This window comes from Rhincodon typus, chromosome 2 (genome assembly GCF_021869965.1).
Source record: "Rhincodon typus isolate 14 chromosome 2, sRhiTyp1.1, whole genome shotgun sequence".
Lineage (NCBI taxonomy): Eukaryota > Metazoa > Chordata > Chondrichthyes > Orectolobiformes > Rhincodontidae > Rhincodon > Rhincodon typus.
The window spans coordinates 51,093,343-51,105,893 of record NC_063333.1 but is presented as its reverse complement, the minus strand read 5'-3'; the positions used below and the strand labels follow the sequence as shown (position 1 = coordinate 51,105,893).

The 12,551-nt window shown below is 39.6% G+C and overlaps 1 protein-coding gene across 3 annotated transcripts in view; it reads left to right on the top strand.

Annotated features, from left to right (window-relative positions):
- Positions 1 to 346: 346 nt before the first annotated feature.
- The window catches only part of ctnnal1 (catenin (cadherin-associated protein), alpha-like 1), a 298,283-nt gene continuing 286,078 nt past the window's right edge, over positions 347 to 12,551 (top strand). For 2 of the 3 annotated variants that reach the window (XM_048617645.1, XM_048617642.1), the window contains exon 1: positions 347 to 484. In XM_048617645.1, the coding sequence (XP_048473602.1) occupies positions 398 to 484 (87 nt within the window). In that variant the 5' untranslated portion in view covers positions 347 to 397. The remainder of the gene's footprint in view (positions 485 to 12,551) is intronic. The other variant, XM_048617652.1, reaches the window with a different exon arrangement.

Below are 12,551 nucleotides of genomic sequence, written 5' to 3'. Positions count from 1 at the left end.
AGAGAAAGGGTGCGGGGCATGGCTCTGGAGCAATGCTGTGTGCCTGGGGCGGACACGGGTCAGCAGAGAGCTGCTAGGGTCACCACCAGTGGCCGCCGCTGTCGTTGCTGCTTCCCTTCCTCTTACTACACTGCAGCTCGCCAATGAACTCAATGGCATTTGCTGTTTTGAAACCACGTTTTAACTAGAAAACCGTATGTACTACAGTCAGAGCACCAATGAAAACTCAAATCCCAACACTGTAACCTCCCCCATCCCCTCTCCACACTTTCCAGAGCTCCTCCTACAGCCGGAAAGAGACGCAACTCCCTCTCTCCCGCCTCTCAGTCACTCTTGGAGAGGGAGAGAACGGGATCGGATCTGCATCTGCAGCCGTACCAGCGGACTCAGCGGTATCATGGCTTCTTCCCACTGCAACACCGATCCCGGACTGGAGATCAAAACCAGGTCGGTGGAGCAGACCCTCATCCCCCTGGTGACTCAGGTATGTGTGCTGGAAAAGGGAGAGCGAGAGAAGCGCTGGACTGAGTGAGTGAGAGGCAAAGGGATCTCAGGGAAACGCAGAATGAAAGCTAGGCAGGAGACCCCTCCGGGTAAATGAGCAGATTCCGGGTCTGCACTTAGGAGTAGGGGACCAGGGGCATCTCTCCGACACCCCCTTCAAATAAAAAGAGAGGGACTTCTGACCCCCCCCCCACCGGAGATATATCAATGAGACTATAAAAGATCTGAGACTCCCCGAAAGCATGCGTAGAGACCCACATTAAACGACCTGAGTGGCTCCCAGAGCTACGTGAATATAGAAGTCCTGGGACCCTCAGAAGCATGGGTGATGTATAAAATTAATCCCTTGGCATCTTTAACCATTGGGATTTTACAGTGTTTTCAGGTGGGTATAACTACTGAACGAACTCATTCCCGCACTGTTAGAAGGAGAGGTGATGGATTAAAGTGCCCTGTGCTGGCAGCCCCCTTTTCCCATTGTACCGTGCCCAAAGCTAACATGCAGCTCTGTTAAAGACTTCCACTCCATGTAGCAGGAGAGGATGGAGTGGTTATTTTATCCGGAGGGAACCGTTCTGACAGCACATTGCAGCCGGCGAGAGGCCACACGCGAACGTACTGCCGCCCCACAGGGACATGTAGACATACAGGGAAAAGTACAGAGGCATGCAGTTCACAGAATGGAGCCAGTGTTTTACTGGAAAGTTCAAACTCAGTAGCTTTCGGAGAGAGCAACTCTCTCTTTCACCGGAGAACAGGGACGTATTGTTTCCCGTTTAACTTCCAAACCGAACAGAACTTCTTCATTACAAATGATGCAACGTCCACAAACGTGTATTAGGAGCTTTCTGAATGTCCATTCGTGATCCGCCGATGGTTTTTCGCTCACATCACTCTGTTAAATCAGCCAGCACAACTCTGCAAGGCTGAGCTTTATCGAGCTGTGGCCACTTTTCTACCGGCAGATGCTTTAAATTGAAGCGTAAGTGTTCATAATGTTTGTTTTGCAGTTTAAGCATTTTATGACACCTTTGTCTTAGTTGTCCTTTTCACTTCAGCAAATCGCATAATCCCGCTGTTATGTGTATATAATTAGGCAAAGAAAGAGAACTTGAGTTATTGAAAGAAACCTTTTAAGATCACCAAATTTTCTCTCATATATCAAAGTAAACCATATACTTTGATAGATTTTTGAATTCTGATTTAATTTGTTGTTGCAAGATTAATTTTATTGATGTTGTTTAAATCGTTGTAAATGTATTTCAATAGATGTTCTGAGCAACACGTGAGAAAGTGGACCTAGCAAAATGGATTCATGACATTTTACATGAGTGTGAACATTGTACTACAGTATTATCTAAACATCACATTTGCAATGGATGTAAAAGTTTATTTCCTGTTACAAATTAAGCTTTCTGAAAAATGTTGCTGCTAAGCTAATGGCATTCAGTGTTATTGATGTACACATATTACAGTGCCTTCAGGCACAATGAAATGTGGACATTCAAAAGTTCCTATTTGGGTGCTGTTGCTGCACTGTTAGCTTTGCCAAAACATCATCTCATTATCTGGCTCATCATTGAACTGTGTCAGATAGCACAAACTTCTCATTCTCCTGTAGATTTTAGAATCAACTGAGCACAAAGTTGTCTTGACCATTTTAGCCTCAGTACCTATTTGTGATAGGTTTTAACGATGATCAATCAACTTCTCTAGCAATGAAAATGGGCTGTTTCAAGTGTGGAGTTTCATTCATTCAGATTTTCCTTGTTGAAGAAAATGTAAAACTTATAAAAATAGAAATAAAAATGGATAGAGGTAGGAACACAAAAAGGAGCGGTGCAAGTTGTTTTAAGTTTTACATTTTCTTCAACAATGAAAATTTCTTCTACTGCACCTAATATGAATTTCCCCATTCTAACTTGTACATGCTTCTGAGTCTTTGCACTGTGAATTTCATAATCTTCCATTCTGACTGGATAATATGATGTGCAGCTGCTTACAGTTTGAGCCAGGTCCCAGATACTCTGCTGAAGTGTTATCAGATCATACTTCTAGTAACTGGCTGTGCAAATTTTTAAAAACCCAAGAACAAAATTCATGATTGGCAGTTACTTTATACTTGCTCTGGTACAGCAAATTCTGGTTTGTTGGGACAGAAAATGCCTGCACAAATAATTTTTTAAAATTTGAGTTAAATTTTAGTGGAATATGAATATTTGGCAATTTCGATGAAAGTTTCTGACTTACTATTTTCTTGTACATTGAAGGAACATTTATGTCAGAATTGAAAAGGGAAGAGCAGAGAGGTCATTGAGAAAAAGCAGATATTTAGAACTTAGAGTTTATATTGTGTTGTGGTCGTGAAGAGCTTGGCCTTTTGGAGGAACTTCGATTCTTTTCCTTTGGTCAATCGCTTAAATGCAATTTTATTTCAGCCAATACTGCCATTGGTAGAAAGCAATTGCTCCTGTGCTCAATCACTCAAGTTTGCACTGTTAACTTTTTGTATTGTACTTTTGAAACGTGATTATAAAATGTATGTTTGAATAAGCAGCATTTGTAGTTGTATCATGAAAACAAATTCATTTTTCTTGTTATTAAAAATGGATGTCTGCATTTATTTTCCACATAATAACAGAGCTTGTCTTGAGTCTTGCATCACATAGTCCTTGGTCCAGCCTGAAGACTTATTAATGCTAGTACCTGGAGCAATACTAAAATGATATACAGTACTTTGAGTGCTACTAAAATTTGTAGCTGCTGCAGGACATCTTGCTGTGTTTTAAGATGTACAATGAGACATGATGATGAGATTTGTGTTGTGATGTACTCATTATGCCTTAGTGTTGAAAATGACAAACAGATGCCAATGTTGCCTAGAAACATTAAATATTGCCATGATGGTTCTTCATGCATCAACACTGCTAGCAATTCCTGAAGTGTACTTGGTGACAGTTTTTACATTTGATTATCAGTTTGACAGGATTATTTTCAAAGGGCTTTCATTCAAACAGCAACAAGAATATGTGCTTCAATATGGATTGGTAGCACAATACTTTACAAATGCATGCATTCATGCATTGTGCATTATTGCTGTTTGATTCCATCCCCCTTTAACTTATTTTTGGAAGTTACTTTGGAATCAGTTTCAAGTCAGGAATTTCAAATGTGTTAAAATTAACTCACTGGCTTTTCTTCCCTCTTGCAATGAATTGCATATCCAAGAGTATTTACACATATCTAGAGGACACAAAAATCAAAATTCTGAAAGTGTTACTCTAATTGAGTGCAATAGGCTGGTCAGTAACAGTGTTGAATATTGATCTAATATAATTTGAATTTAAATCTACATTTATTCCAGAATAAAGTCCTTGATATAAACTGTTACGCTTGAGAGAATGCTCTACCTATACACACTAATCTAGGGGGAATGAGGATTGGGTGGTGCTGCGTGTTATTATGATCTGGAATCCATGACCTAAAAAGGTGGCAGAAGCTCACACAGTAGCTGTAACTTTCAAAAGATAATTGGCTGTATATTCTGACAAAATTTCCAAGACTATTGGAGAAAAGTAAAGGGATAGGATCAACAGGATAGCTCTTTGAAAAGTACCAGCACAGACAGCTTTGGGCCAAAACTGCTACCTTCTTTGCTCAGTAATGTGGTTCACTATTATTATATTGTGCTTACTGTGTTGAGGTTGGTTGGCTCGCTGAGCTGGTTTGTTGTTCCACAGACGTTTCGTTACCATGCTTGGTAACATCCTCAGTGCAGCCTCTGATGAAGCGCCGGTGTGTTTTCCTGCCTGGTTTTTAAACTCTGGGGTCCATTGCGATGGATTGCCTCACTTCCGGGTTTCCTCCGTAGTGGAATGTATATGGGGTCGAGTTCAATGTGTTTAGTAGTTAAGTAATCCATTATACTGTTAAGTTTTCCAATTGAGTTAAAATTATACCAATTCTTATTTCTTTTGTTTGTATTTTAAATGAGGGTAAGAATATAGAGTATTTTGTTTAAAGTCGAGCAGTGTAACCAATCCAATTACATCTGGAATACAGCACCTTATACTTGCCTTTAAATAAGATAAAAGTTGGGGTCTAGGCTATCTCCTTGATATATTTGAAGGGGTTTGGTCTGGTCCATAACAGCACCGAAAGGTAGACCAGGCCTGAGTGGCCGAGTAATTTCTTCTTACTATTTCTTGTGTAAACTCTGGGGCATAGACCCAATGTACTTAATCTCTCATCATGGGCCAATCCTGTCGTAGGAACAAATCTTATGAAATCTTCAATGTACTTCCACCAGCAAATGTCTCCTTCCTGGATATCAAAACCAGAACTGTATACGGTACTCAGAAATGCTCTCAAAATATAATTGTGGGAAGACTATCTTACTCCCTCATGCTAATCCCTTTGTAGTAAAGGTCAACATGTCACGAAGCTTCCTAATTGTCTTGTGCATCTGCTACCAACTTTCTGCATTTCCTCTGTGAGTGCTGCTAAATCTCACTGAACATTGACATTTAAAAAATGTCTGTTCTGCCAAACTGATTAAGCTCATCTTTCTCCAGATTTAGTATTGTTGCATCAAGTTTAATTGGAGAATTGTGACTGAATTGATGGTTGTCCATGGGGCTAAGATTAGCCTGGCACTAAACAAGTTTAACATTTATGACTTGCTGATGGTGCCAGTGACAAAAGAATACTGCAGCAGCTCCCTTTTGTTTAGTATCAGTCCCAGATTTCCATAGTAGAAAGCTACATGAACAATTTTTCCTATCTGTGGAGCTCTTTATCAGGTAGTATCACTTTACTGGAACAACACCTTGCAGGTAGAATAAATGCAGTAATCAAAACATGAAGTGTACTTTGAAAATCTACAGTGTGACCATATTCACCATGTACAGTTCCATGCATAACCACTGGAGTCAAATTTAATTCATCTGCAATTCTACATTTGTTTCTGTTTGCACCCCTATTTCTTAAGTAGAAAAATGTGTTGGTTCCAACCATAGCAACCCGAAAACTGCAGTTGCCTATTGAGAAGATTATACTCAGACCCGTCAAGGTTTAATAATATTTACTTTATTGCTTTTTATGGCCTGGATCTTCTGTTCTCTGGATAGTCAAGGGTTGGATTTGGCTTGAAAGATACGCATCTGGGCTACTTGAGTGACCTGATGCACTGATGATGCAGTAATTGTCCAGGATATGTAAACTTCCAAAGGATAGAGGATATTTTAAACCATCTGACAAAGTTCACAACTTTCAGCTAGAGGCAGAGATTTTGGAATGTTCTGAACTACGAACCTTAATAGTTAGCCATGAAATGTTAGAGCACGTTTTAACTCTTAATTTTTCTTGGGCTTCCTGATAATTCCTTAATTAAGTGACTACATATTTTTCCTTTATGGACTATAAACTGAAAAATGGAAGTTGGACATTGCCAAATAGCTGAAAGGAGAGTTTTTTTTGTAATGAAGGTCAAGTAGGATTATTGGTGTCCAGTTTAGCTACGCAAGTTTGTTACTTTGTGATTTAGTGAGATGGGTACTTTGAGACTGTCTCAGAGTTAAGGAAAACTGCTTGATGACAGCTTTCAGACTTTTCCAGTTGCACTTTTGTTACAGGTCTGCAAGTGCACTGTAAGCTCGGAAACATTGAAAGTTTTCTCTCCCTTCACTCTGTGAGTGGAAAATGATCAAAAACCTGGAAACTGGTAAAAAGAAAGAATTCCACGAAAGGGCTAGGTCCACCTGATTGACCATTGCTGTGCGGCTAAATGATGTCATCACTGCTAAGAATCAAAAAAACTTTGAGAAATAACATATCCCATCTTTGTGGTCTGGATTTGATCTACGGGAAGTATTTTTCTCTTGTTTATGTTTTTCTACCATATAATATTTGTGTCAAATATTTGTTTGTTTTACTTGTGAACAAATACATATGCTTGGGGATTTCAGTCGCAGTTTAAGTCACGTCATAGTAAATTGGTAATTTTTCCCCCTTTTGTTAAACAGTAGTTTTGATTAATAACTAGTTATTTTCCTGTTGATGAAACCTGATGTCATCGAGTCATACAGCTGTCTCATGCAAACAGACACTTCGGTCCAAATTGTCCTTGCCAACCAGGTATCCTAAATAAATCTAGTCCCAGTTGCCAGCATTTGGCTCATATCCTTCTAAACCTTTCCAATTCACATACCCATCCAGAAGCCTTTTAAATGTTGTAATTGTACAGGCTCCACCACTTCCTCTGGCAGCACATTCCATACTTGCACCACCCTCTGTGTGAAAACGTTGCCCCGAAGGTCCCTTTTAAATCTTTCCCTTCTCACCTTAAACCTATGCCGTCTAGTTTTAGACTCCCCCCACCTCAGGGAAAAGGTGTTGGCTATTTACCCTATCCATGCCCCTCATAATGTTATAAGCCTCTACAAGGTCATCCCTCAGCCTCTGACACTCCAGGGAAAATAGCCCCAGCCTATTCAGCCTCTCCCTATAGCTCAAACCCTCCAACCCTGGCAATATCCTTGTAAATCTTTTCTGACCCCATTCAAGTTCCACAACATCCTTCCTGTAGCAGGGAGACCAGAATTGCACACTGTACTCCAAGAGTGGCTTAACCAATGTCCTGTACAGTGACAACATGATCTCCCAACTCCCATTCTCAATGCACTGACCAATAAGGGGAAGCATACCAAACATGTTCTTCACTATCCTATCAACCTGTGACTCCACTTTCATGGAACTATGAACCTGCAATCCAAGGTCTCTTTGTTCAGCAACACTCCCGAGGACCTTACCATTAAGTGTATATGTCCTGCCCTGATTTGCCTTTCCAAAATTCAGCACTTCACATTTATCTAAATAAAACTCTATCTGCCACTCCTCGGCCCACTGGCCCATCTGATCAAGATCCTGTTGTACTCTGAGCTAACCTTCTTCACTGTCCACTACACCACCAATTTTGGTGTCATCCGCGAACTTACTAACCATACCTCCTCTGTTCACATACAAATCAATTATAACTCGCAGGGGGAGGTGATGGCCAAGTGGTATTAGTACTGGACTGTTAATCCAGAGACCCAGATAACAATTTGGGGACTTGGATTTGAATCCCGCCACGGCAGATGGTGGAATTTGAATTCAATAAATATCTGGAATTAAGAATCTAATGATGACAATGAATTCATTGCCAATTGTTGGAAAAACCCATCTGGTTTATTAATGCCCTTTAGGGAAGAAAACTGCCATCCCTACCGTCTGGCCTACATGTGACTCCAGACCCACAGCAATGTGGTTGACTCTTAACTGCCCTCTGGGCAATTAGGGATGGGCAATAAATGCTCCCTCATCCCATGAATGAATAAAGAAAAAAATATATAAATGATGAAGAGCATCCTTGTGGCACACCGCTGGTCACAGGCCTCCAGTCTGAAAAGCAATTCTCCACCATCACCCTCTGTCTTCTACCTTCGAGCCAGTTCTGTATCCAACTGGCTTGTTCTCCCTGTATTTCATGTGATCTAATCTTGCTAAGTCGTCTACCACGAGTGAACTATGTTTGTCCTGAATAACCGCCTGTCAGGCAATGTGACCATCTTAATGGTTTAATTGTGTACATAAGTTTGTGGCAGATTGTGGAATCGTGGGGCTTGATTATTGGCACGTTCCTCCCAATTAAGTCGTGACACCATGGCTACCCATTTAAATACACCAACCCACTTTGCCCCAGTTGACTCTAATCCACAAACACCTGCATACCAAACTCTCACTGCTTACCCACACTCCCTAACCCACCTGCAACCCTACCCCCTCAATCTACCCACTACCCACTTGCCATCCTGCCTGCTCAACCCATCCAATTACCACCCTCTCCCGTCCCTGAGCTGGAAACCTATGCCCCCAATCATCTGACACCCTACATGCCATCCACTTGCCATGTTTAGCTTCTCTAAACAGTTATCAAAGTGGATTCAGGACTTTAAAATTGTGCATCCTAATTGGAATATGGTAGCAATTGCTGTTAACAAATTCTTGCAGCTCTCCACTCTGATCCTGCCTTTGTGGTTTGCTGCAATGCCTCTGTTCTGATAAACCCTGCGTTAGAGGTCTGCCCAGTAAAGCCTTGGAAAGGTAAATGGGTAACATCTTGTCTGATCTGGGTTAGCATTAGGGATTCCAATCCAGATTGGAAAGCTAGGACCATTATTCCTATTTTTAATTGACTCCGAAGTTGTTTAATAAGGGGAAATTACCTCTTTATTGCATCCCTTCTTTCTGTAATTTAAGTTGCACATTTTCCTATCAATTGGTTTTGATATGTGACACTCTAGTCCCTACTAAGATATTTCAGTAACTTTAAAATATTTGTTGCATTCTGTGTAAAACATATAAAAAATTACTTGAGTATCCCGAACAGTGAGATAACCTTCTGAAAGTCCAGTTCAGAGATAGTTAAAAATAATCTGATGTAAATCTTGATGACCCTTTTGGTTACACAGATTAGAAATAACAGTTGAAATAGAAACCAAAAGAACTGGGGATGCTGTAAACTGGAAATCAAAACAGAAAATGCTGGAAAAGCTCAGCAGGTCTGGCAGCATCTGTGGAGAGAAATCAGAGTTAACGTTTTGGGTCGAGTGACCCTCGCTTGAACTCTAGAAGAAGGGCGCCTGAAGAAGGTTTCCGACCCGAAACATTGACTTTCCTGCTTCATGGATGCTGTCTGACCTGCTGTGCTTTTCCAGCTCCACATTTTTAGATTCTAGCTTCCAGCATCTGCACCCTTTCTGTCTCCAAATGGCTGTGTTTGTGTTAGAAATAACAGGAATGGTTGAAAGTAAATAAAATACAAAAAAACTTTATTTTTATTACCTGTGTTGATTGTAAATTGGGTATTGGAGTTGGGGAAAATAGCCAATAATTTAAATATTTTATGAAGAGATGAACTTGAAGATTTGAACAAAGACAGACTTGGATGTAGCAATGGTTAATAATGAACATGATTGAAAATTTTATCAGACCTGTATTTTGGATAAAGTTTTTGGTATCTTAGCTATGGTCAAAACAGGAATACTTGAAAGTGTGTGTTATCAAAGTTAAAACCATGTTTTGTATCAGATTTTATTGACAATTTTTCTTTAATAGTGATGCAGAACAAAAGGTTTTCACACAGTTCTCATGAAGACTAATGGATGCATTGTCATTGACTAGAATTTGCAACAGGATCTTTACAACTTTGAACAGAGCCTTTAATGCGTACAGATAAACAGATTTGGACAAAAATGCTCAATCAGATTTCTAATTTTTGAATAATGTAGGATATTGTGACTGTATACTCCTAAATACTTTGCTCACTTGCAATGGAAGTGCTCTGTCTGTGCTTTTTTTCCCAGAGCAACACATTCTCCTTGTTTCTATCATTTTGATCTATAATTTGTGTGAAAGTTTGCGACGAGGTGTTGGACTGTTCAGAATTTGATAAAGGGTAAACACCAACTGGGATGCAGGAGCCCCTCATCAAATCTTGAAAAGTTCATACATCACCCCTGTGCTTCACTGTTTGCAAACTGCAATGTCGTTAATCCAAAAGAAGAGTTGGCTGATTTGTTTTTTTTAATTTATTCATATTTTGCTGGGAATAGAGAATAATGGACTGTTTATGTCTCTCTGGTGTATTTTGAGAACCCATGTATGATGTAGATAAAAATATGAAAAATGTGTGTAGGCTTTTAGGTTAATTTCCATGTCTCCTATAGGATTCACTGGCTAGGGTGGATTTATTGCTGCAGTTCTAAATGTGGGATGATGGGTATTCTCCTTTACTTGCTGTAACCATAATGGTGATGGTACTCCCATAAAACATAGACCATGGTAATGACAAAGGGAGGGGTTGTTTTAGTATGGATTATCACAGTGAATAGAAGCAAATTAGAACATATCAATTCAACCATCTAGGAAGCACAGTTACATCTGATATCAAAAGTACTGAAATTGAAAATTGTTAGCTTGAATTTTTAAGTAAGAATCTGAGTACTAAAATGTCATGTCTGGTCAGTAATGAATTATGGATGTGAAGTTTAAAGCATTGAGAAGGAGAAAGAGATTTTAAATTTGGTGTTTTAGAAGGACTCTTAAGTACAAGCTGGGTGGAGAAAATTACTAATGGAGAATATTGAATGGGGTTGGAAGAACTGAAAGAATTAGGGGACTCTTATCAAAAGGCGAAATGTGGAGCTCTTTGCACGTGTCATCTGTAAGAGGGTATGAGTGCTTAATAACTACCAGAAGGATTAATGGAACAAGAACAAGAGACCACCAGTGAAGGAAACAGATGGACAAGATTAGATACTGGCTCAATCAGAACTTCAACATGAGGTCATCTCCTGTTGCGATGATTGGAAAGTTTGGAAGACTATGACTGCCTATGGTGCTCAGTATGGCACTTATAATGATTTGCCATAATGAGGTTGGTCTAATATTTCCTGATCCAGTGGCAAAACTCTAACAATAGGTTACAAAACAGATGTGGTTTGAAGTGGTTGTAGGTCTGGCATTTCCTTGAAGTGTTTTGAGTTATTGGGTAGTAGAGGTGATTGGGCTAGTGGGTGCTGTCAAAATTAGCTTTGTAAATTGGTGCACTGCAGTTGGTGTGATAGAGGGATGAAGATTGAGAATGAGTTGAACAAACTAAACAACTTTTTGAGCTTCATGCTATGGTTATATTCATCAAGGCAATTGTGAATATTCCATTGCACTCTTGACTTGTATTATGTAAAGCTTTATTAGTATCAGTGGAAAAGTCGCTTGTCACAGAGAACCCAGCTTCTGGGTGCAGTTATATCCATATTGTTGCTATGGCTGATCCATTTAAGCATTTAGTTTGTGATAATCCTCTGATTTTTAATGATGTGTGATTAAGCATTAGAGGTGCAGTTGAAGTTCAGACATTGGTCTTTTGGCTTTACCTTCTTCGAAAAGGTTGTTTCCTTTTCTAAAGTGACATAATAATTACCTTTCACTTGTACATTTGATGTTCTGCTCTAGGTAGGCACAGTCAGTTTAATTATTCTAAGAATTGTTAATAGCGATGCTGTCTGTAAAAAAAAAGTCACTCATGATCTCATTACTGAAGGAAATCAATTGAAGTACTGCAGTTGAAGCTGTTTGGGCCAAAAATGCTTTACTGAGGATGTCCATCATCAGTGCTCCGAGCCCAGAGACGGGATGATTGCTTCCAATTGTCGTGCCTCTGGAGAATTTTTCCCTTAATACCCAATGACTGCCAGTTGACCAAGGTTCAATGTCAAGAGCTTGATGTCAAGAGCAGCTAGTTTTTTTTCTTCTTATCCACCTCTTGCTTCCATGTGTGAATCAACACTGTGATTAGATACGGATTGTAATATTTCTGACAGCCTGAATGCCGTGCTGGTATTATTAATCTCAGATAACCTACTGTTTGAATAAATGGTTGGATTTTACTTCAAACATCAGCAGTTATTAAAATATGTGCAGTTTTCTCTAATGAAGTGAGAAACTGAAGCATTCATTATTCGGTCAGGGGAGATCACAAAATGTTGTCACGTGGAAAATAATAATTTAAAATGCTTTGAACTGCTGTTTGATGAGTAGACTGTGCATCTTTTATATTGCATGCTGTTTATCCAAAGATAAATGTTCAGTTTTGTTTCAAAGTGGTAGACAAAATGGAGTGAAACAGAATAATGGGTAGAAATTCAGGACATTGTAACTAACTGTGAATCTTCAAAATATCTCTTCAAAATTTTTAAATTCCTGTTTTAAGGTATGTTACTTCAGCCTGTTTACTGTTTGCCATGCAGCATCATTGGAAGCTATTTGAATAAAAGTTAGCATGTTACAAAATAATTTCAGAGATAGTAGGAACTGCTGATGCTGGAGTCTGAGATAACAAGGTGTGGAGCTGGATGAACACAGCAGGCCAGGCAGCATCAGAGGAGCAGGAAAGCTGATGTTTTGGGTCTGGACCCTTCTTCAGAAATTTTCTGAAGAAGGGTCCA